Source organism: Adiantum capillus-veneris, unplaced genomic scaffold (assembly GCF_014529385.1).
Source record: "Adiantum capillus-veneris isolate H3 unplaced genomic scaffold, ASM1452938v2 Hic_scaffold_894, whole genome shotgun sequence".
In the NCBI taxonomy this organism is placed as follows: domain Eukaryota; kingdom Viridiplantae; phylum Streptophyta; class Polypodiopsida; order Polypodiales; family Pteridaceae; genus Adiantum; species Adiantum capillus-veneris.
The window spans coordinates 20,001-27,978 of NW_028221864.1; the positions used below are offsets into that span (position 1 = coordinate 20,001).

The following is a 7,978-nucleotide window of genomic DNA, read 5'->3' on the forward strand; positions in this document are numbered from 1 at the left end:
GGTGGTGCTCCCTGTTTGCTTTACCATGACAGGCTCGAGGTGCGCCATTCGGTCCCCGGTGTTTTAGAGGCCGTCGGGGGTTCGGGGTTCGCTTTGCTCGCGTCAGTGTCAATGGCACTACTTTTTGTACCACCAACCCATGCTTCCACCCATAGAGAGAAAAAAAGTGACAACAAGAGAGAGAGAGAGAGAGAGAGAGAGAGAGAGAGAGAGAGAGAGAGTAGAAGAGAGAAAGAGGAAGAGATAGAGTAGAGAAGGAGAGGGAGATATAGTAGAGTGGAGAGAGAGGGAGATAGAACTATCCGAGAGATCGTATCAATGTGTATATGTCTTTATATGTGTGTGTGTGTGTGTGTGTGTGTGAATATATGTGTGTGTATATATCCATATATATGTGTAGATATGTATGCATGTGTATATGTATATATGTGTGTATGTGTATGTATGTAGATATTAAGCAAGCTCATGTATGGATGATCGCAATGTACCCTTGGTTTTACCATGTTTGAGATTGTGATGATATATAAAGAGGTGCCACTAAACTATTGGCACTACTAGCCCCTACTACTTAGGTCTAAAAGTAAATATGTGTGTGAGTGTATCCGTGTATGTATGTACATATGTGAGGAAGAGAAAGAGCGGTGTAAAGAGAGAAGATTGGGTGTAGAGATATAGAGGTATGTGGATAAGAGCTAGGTCCTAATACTTACCAACCCTTAATGTAGATGTCAAGACGAGAGACCACCTATTAGGAGAAACCCAGTCATTCTTCCTTTGGTTGGTTCACGTCTCAGATGGGCTCCAATCTAGGGTGGACGTCGCCTCTAGTGGATCCGAGTCTTGAGATGATAAGTCCAAGAAATTGATTTAAGCAGATCTGTAGATAATTTTTTGGGAGAATGAGTGCATATTTCTTTTTGTTATTAGTAGGCATGGTCCTCTTACACCTATGGAGGTGCCTGCTCAACTACCCAGGTTCCTCCATCAGTGATAGATCCAAACCTCTAGCGCACACTCTCTTTGCGAGACGAGCAACTCAATTCGATCAAGGGATTTTTTGGCCGCTACACTCCACACCAGGTTGTGGCCTACATTCTTTCTCAGTAGACCACACCATGGGGGAGCTAGGGAGGGATTCCCTACGTCCACAGCTTCGCACCGACGGCACCTCCTTCTATGGTCCCTTCTTACCAACCTACTCCCCTTCCATCGCAGGACCCCATTCCCCTTCCATCACAGGGCCCCACACCATTCCATTTGACTTCTGCTTCACTCGAGCATCATCGACAGTCTTAGGACAATGAACGCCGTGAGAGACGGAGCGGTGGGGATCTTGTGGCTTTGCTTGTTTTGGTAGTGGAGGGGGACAAAGGCCCCTATTTCAAAGCGTCCCACTGCACACGCAGAGGACAAGGATATTGATGCCTTCGTTATAGACACGCATGGATGCTACTACAAAGAAAAGTATGGTAGCAAAGTTGACTTTGGTACAACACACGGCAGGGCGTTTTGATGCCATCTTCCTATTCTTATAAACTCAATGTATACAAATTGCTTTGTGAAATTCAGAGATCAATAGCTCGATCATGCACGCTATGTCAAGGAAGTGTTGCATGCTCGATTTCCAAATGCCCCTAATGATTTTTTTTAAGCACAGTGGTCGGAGGACTATATCATGTTTTTTGGAAAATTAAGCAATCAAGAGTACGGCGCGCAGCGACCAACCAGATCGCAAATGCAGACAGGAACCATCTTGGCAACAACATGGCAGATGCGAAGTGGGAGTGGGCAATGCAAAAAAAAAAAGCAAACAAGCTAAAATGAGTTCATATTACAATCAACAACACGATGCTCAGGGAGGCAAAGCAACTTGGAAGGACAAATATGTAAGTTTTTTTAAATTGGACCTTAAACCGGTTCACGAAATGTTTTAGTTTATAAATTTCTTTTGTTATTGTTAACTTAGGAAAATATCACTCTAAGTCACCCAACCAGAGAGATGGTCAAGTATTGAGAGCGGTACACAAAATTCGATACTTGACGATGGTTGTTGGAGAATCATCACATCTCTCACGAGCAATTCGACTCGATATTCAAATCTCTACAGGTGGTGAGTGTGGACAAATAAAATTGTATTAATTGTTTTGAGTTATAGATTTGTTTAATTTGGTTGTGGTTATTGTAGAGTCAAGATGATCAAACGTATGTACCTTTGGACGAGGACTTGGACAGATAGATAATTTTCTATCGTCCTCTTTTACAAGTACAAATGTGGCACAAAAAACTCTATAATCACATGTATATAAAACTCATTTAAAATATTGATCTTATTTGTATATTTTTAAAATTATTGCTCTTTTGTACTTTAAATTGTCAAGATAAGGTGTAACTTGGAATTTCAAAGTCTATTGTTTATTTTTTTCATGTACACTTTTGAAAATGCAATCAATGTTTCATATGTTTTATGCCGGTAAAAGATAAAGGTGCTCATTTGGGCCACCCAAAATTGGGTGGTCCAAATGAGCACCTTTATTTTTGAGAAGCCATATAGCGATAATATCCACGGTAATAGGCGCGGCAATAAATATGGTAATACTCGCGGATATATTTTCGCCAACATTAGCGTGTTTATTGCTGGCAAACCATTGCCATGCCAATTGACGCCTTTATTATCGCAGACGCAAAGTTTTCTCTCTCCATTTTCATTTGTTAATCAGTGGCAATGTTGGCGGTTCTCAATTTTTTTCTCTTATAGTGTCTATTTTTAATTATCTCTCTCCAATGAGGTGATGCCAAGTGGCGTAGGTCTCCTTGCAGCATTCTAAAAAGTGATACTGGACGTTATCGTCAACCAACAGATTTTGGTTAACTTTGTTGAACCTCCCACCCCACCGCATGAACGTGAACGTATTCTCAACTATCATGATTTACATACGCGTCATCATGTGCGTCGAGACAGGCTCTTGTCAAGTGGAAAGACTGACCTGAAGAAGAGGCCACTTGGGAAAACAATAGTGTTCTTAAGAAGAAGTTTCCCACTTTTGTTTTCGAGGACGAAAACATTTCTCCAAAGGGGGGGTAATGTCATGCCAAAGGCATACCCTCGGGGGCCACGGACCTGAACCAAGTGGCCGGCTTCCAATGTGTAACAGGGAATTTGAGGGCCAATGGCTATGTTTGGCGGTGAATCCGGACCAAGGCAGTCCTCTGGGCATTTCAACACCTCTTTGCAGTTCATGACCACCTTGTCAGTCTGAACAAGGCCTTACCAAGCACTTTCTAATAAACCCCCAAACCTAGCTGAGATTACCTTGCAATCAGAGCATTCCTGATACACAGAGGTATATCCTTCTCGTGAAAGGCTTTGCACATGTAGAAGCAACTTTGTGCCATAGCATGCAAAATCCTACTCATGATTTTCCTAGAAACTCAACAATTTTAGTCGCATGTGCACGCCCTTTGAAGAGCAAGCACTACGGCAAGAAAATTGGAATGGCATGTTGTGCTTCCAATAGCACCGGTATTGCAAGAAGCAAAATCCATTGGCATTGGTTGCACTCCATTTGTATCTACGTCATGCTAGCGTGAGCTTTTTTGTAGCTGGTCTTTGCTTGTTTAAAATTGTGAGAATGTTCTTCTTTCTGCCGACATTTTTGCTGCATGTTGTGAGGTTGGAACTCTTCACCCTTTGCAAACAATTACTTCATTACTCTTTTTTTATTTAAATTTCTTGATAACGACTCTCTCTATCTTCATGGCTTGATCAAGGTGTAGCAAAGGGATAAGGGTCTAGCTTTTCTCATAGAAGCTGATAGATCTTCATTTTGTCCAATAATCTGGCTAAGATCTTTCAACATCATGAACCATGGAGACAAGGTCTACAAACTTGTTCCCTTTTTTGACTAGTAGGGATAGCTTTTGCACTCTCAAGGGTCTCAATAGATAGTCTGTAGAAGTTTCCGAACGTTGTAAGGGCAAGTTGTAGCTCACTACCCAACTCCAATAGACAAGCATTGGTTGATTGCTTTACAAGAATAGCAAAGAGCCTGTTGGCCCCAACTGGTTTCAAATTAGACCATAGTAGGTGACGATGTTCTATAAATGTAGCTTCAAAAGGAACCACATTCAAAATACATGTCCATGAGAGTATCTACCTAGCACATTCCGACACTTCAACTCATAACACAAAACAAGAAATCCCCCCTATAATTCGCATCATGGATATGCATACCCTTGTCAATGGAGCATTACCCAAATTAAGCTAAGGGCATTGCTCAGACAAGCCTTAAACATGGATTTTCTTAACTAGATGGCTGAACCACATATTATGCTCCAAAGATACAAGCATAGGCAACACTTATAAGGATGGCCTCATCGTGATCAATTCATTACAGTCAAGAACTGGCGGGCGGCTATGTCGCCGGCCATTTCGAAAAGCCTTTCTCGCAAGTCCACCGCTTGGACGCCGCCATTAGAAGCTTGCTGCAGACGATGCAGCAGTTTGCGCATCTCCTCGTGGCGAATGTGCGCCATCGCTTGCAGCCTCTTGGCGGTGAAGAGCTCCAGCGTGTAGAGCTTGCGCATCTGTGTTGGGTTAAATAAACATAATTCCAGCTGTCATGCCTCGAGAAACCAAGAGGCATGAATACCTTTTCAAATCCCCATACACAAGCCTACTTATAACCTCTTGTAACCCGCGAGTATAACAAGAAGTGGACACACACCCCTTCGTCTACATCTCTGCGTACTCTCTCTTCTCTCCCTAATCTCTGTGTGTGTAACATGTAAGAATCTCTGATGTACACTCTTGATAGTGGACGCCCTCCTGGGCAAGTACAACAACATGGTATCATTCGCCAAAAGAAGCCGATCTTGCCTCTTTCTTCTGATGGTACTTTACAATACCCCTGCTGCCTGCGTGAAGAAACCCTAACTGCTCCACCCAATGCAGGCCCTGAAGCAGATGAAGCCGCCCTTGTTGTGTTCTTTCTCGCAACCCCTGCAAAACCGCCCTGCCTGAGTATTTCTGCTGCTGATGAAGATGCCGCTGACCTGCCATGCCACACACCCCATCTCTTGGCGCAAGTCAGATCAGCCCCTGAGGTGGGTTTCATAGGTTGGTCATGAAACCCACGAAGTCCCTTCTCCTGCTGCGCCAGAACATACTGAAGCCTTCCCACTATGTGCTGAGGAGGCTACCCTAATTGCAACCTTTCTTGCTGCTCTGCACGACCCTGAAGACTCTGACATCGCCGCTGACCCCTGTGTGGATGAAACCTCAGTCCGGCCCCTTGCTGCTGCTCACGCATGCGCTTCTGAAGCAAACCAAGAGACCATTGCTAATGAAAATGTTGTCCTTGACGAAGAGGACCATGATAATGCTGCGCTTTTTCTTGGAGAAGTCAATGTTTCAGATGCTGATATGGACTTCCTGACAGCCGATCTCTCCATGGCCGAAGAAACAGATGAAGCCGCAGCTGTGCATAAGGTGTTTTCTGGAGAGGTTCTTCCTCCAATGCATAGGTTGCCAGTCGGCACCCTCGAAGCCTATTCTGAGCATTTTACTGAATCAAAACTGGGACTGCCTCACCTCAATTTTGCTGCCTTTATGATGGCTCAAGACGCATCCGATTTTGAATATTTTTACATAGACGATGGCCAGCTGGTTGGTTTCCGTCTTCACGAAATCTTGGGTCTGATCCTCCCAAGAATCGATACAGTATGTTTTATTGTAGCAAATGAACTTCAACAACCTCCAGAGGAGCAGACTCAGCCAGCCAATTGTATTCACATGGACTTTAAGATTACAACCTGTACAAGAGCACTCCAGCTTGGACCTGCTCACGATGATGAAAAGAATCTGCAAATATACACTGATAAGCGAAGCATTGCTTCTGAAAATGAACCCACAGCTACTGATGCTGATGTAGCCTTTTGTGCTGATGGCATTGAAGATTCTGCTACAGCCAGCAAGCCCCTTCTTTTACTTATTGCTCATGTTCTTCTCAATGATGGCCTTCATGGTTCCCGTTTGAGAGTCTCAGTAGATAATCAAGACACTGATGCAATGAACCCTTCCCCAACCTTGATGGATATAATCAAACGTGTGCCTCACCCTTACAACTTGGATGTTAGTGATGCTTATCATACTGTTCCCAAGTGTGCATTTTGTTGCTCATGTCCTCATCAACAAATCTCAACCTCCTGCCGAAGTGGAAGACTTCTGTCCCGAAAACCTCCTGATCCTCCCAATGATGGCGATTCACTTTTCTTCAGCATCCCATCAGTCTTGAGCTTGACCTTCAATTTCCTGATGGAACTTGCATTGGTGGACTGTTTTCTCCTACTGATGCGGATGATGCAGATACGACGCTCGCGTCAAGGTCGAAAGGGGGGAAGTCTTGCTGAAATGATTCAACCTCAACACTCGCTCGTGAAGCCTTGTGCGTTCGAAATTCTGGACACAAATTTCAAGATAAAACCTTGCCAACAGCTGCTTTTTATCCCTCAACTCCTGTTTGATCCGGGATAATGAGCTTTAATCTCCATTGTACAAATTTCAAATTATGTCTTGCACCGGTTGCATTTGCGACCACAAAAAAAGAATGCACATAAACCACTTCACATAGGCACTATCTGATGCACATGTATCTAGGCCCATTCTCAATAAACGTATACACAATCTTCTCTCGGCATTCAGCTGAGGGGGGGATGTTGGGTTAAATAAACATAATTCCAGTTGTCATGCCTCGAGAAACCAAGAGGCACGAATACCTTTTCAAATCCCCATACACAAGCCTACTTATAACCTCTTGTAACCCACGAATATAACAAGAAGTGGACACACACCCCTTCGTCTACATCTCTGCGTACTCTCTCTTCTCTCCCTAATCTCTGTGTGTGTAACATGTAAGAATCTCTGATGTACACTCTTGATAGTGGACGCCCTCCTGGGCAAGTACAACAACAATCTGGACCCACCGCGGATTGTAGGAGCTGAAGCCCAAGGCCTTGTTGTAGCCATAGAAGACGTGGTCGGCGAAGGCATAGTGCACGCGGTTGGCGAAGACCTTGTCTTGCGTAGAGAGCAGCTCTTTAGCGGCCGCGGCGCTCGACACCACGATGGCTGGGTGGACACCAAGGCGGAGGCCCATAATCGGGCCATAGCCCTGCTTCATGCAGAGCTCTGCGAGCAGCTGATGGGGCCGGTCCTTGAGAAAGAGAGGCAAGTGCCCTACCACGGGCCAGGCACCAGGGGGGGACCGTGGGAATAGTGCTCTTTTCCGCCTTAGCTGCTTCTTCATCCTAGTGTATAGTAGAAGGGACAACGCCACTACCACAATGGCGGCGGCTCCAGCTAGCAGAACGGCATCACCCTTCTGCTGCAGCTGATGCTGTTGAACCCCGCCGCCGATGCCCATTGCCATCTCCATCTGTGCGTCTGCCCCCTATCTCTCTCTCTTTCTTTGACGAGCTTTCAAATTAACCTTTAAATCTCAGAAATTGTATATTTTATTCCAGTGGCAATTAATTCACCCTCTGTTTGGCTTTCGTCCAAACACGTATTTCTTATTAATACTGTATTGCCATTTTCTCAAGCTGGCTTTCGTCCAACAAATCTCCAATTTAAATGCTACTGACGGTCGGCTCCAGCGCATCCTCAGCCAGCGCATGCGTGCAGCATAACCATATTTGTGTAAGGGTGCGTTCAGACTGCCCAGTCCGCACAATGATCCAGCGCTTGAAAAAAAGTTTTTACAAAAAACTTAGGCTATGGTCACACGAGACTTAGTTTCCACATACAGCAGTTGACCAAGCCTGACAGCATGCAGCTTTCCACCGGCATAGTTGTTGTGAGAACTTGTGACTATATCTTTCTTGGTGTAGTTTTCAAACTAATCCCGTTGCGTGCCGGTGAGTTCTCCTTTTCTCTCTCTTGTCTGTGCCTCACACTCCCTCTCACTACAAGCTGCTCCCC

General features: G+C 44.7%; 2 protein-coding genes across 2 annotated transcripts; one reads left to right on the plus strand and one right to left on the minus strand.

Moving 5' to 3' along the window:
• Positions 1-5,110: 5,110 nt before the first annotated feature.
• LOC147416497 (uncharacterized) lies at positions 5,111-6,840 on the plus strand. The gene has a single exon (XM_086508308.1). The coding sequence runs from the start codon at positions 5,423-5,425 to the stop codon at positions 6,530-6,532; it is 1,110 nt and encodes a 369-aa protein (XP_086364434.1). The 5' UTR covers positions 5,111-5,422; the 3' UTR covers positions 6,533-6,840.
• A 9-nt stretch (positions 6,841-6,849) lies between these two features.
• Positions 6,850-7,494, minus strand: LOC147416498 (cytochrome P450 71D11-like). Its single transcript, XM_086508309.1, has one exon. The coding sequence runs from the start codon at positions 7,431-7,433 to the stop codon at positions 6,888-6,890; it is 546 nt and encodes a 181-aa protein (XP_086364435.1). The 5' UTR covers positions 7,434-7,494; the 3' UTR covers positions 6,850-6,887.
• Positions 7,495-7,978: the final 484 nt, after the last annotated feature.

Excerpts from the sequence above, each read along its gene's own strand:
- LOC147416497 (XM_086508308.1), top strand. The coding sequence starts at position 5,423 with ATGGACTTCCTGACAGCCGATCTCTCCATGGCCGAAGAAACAGATGAA.
- LOC147416498 (XM_086508309.1), bottom strand. The coding sequence starts at position 7,433 with ATGGAGATGGCAATGGGCATCGGCGGCGGGGTTCAACAGCATCAGCTG.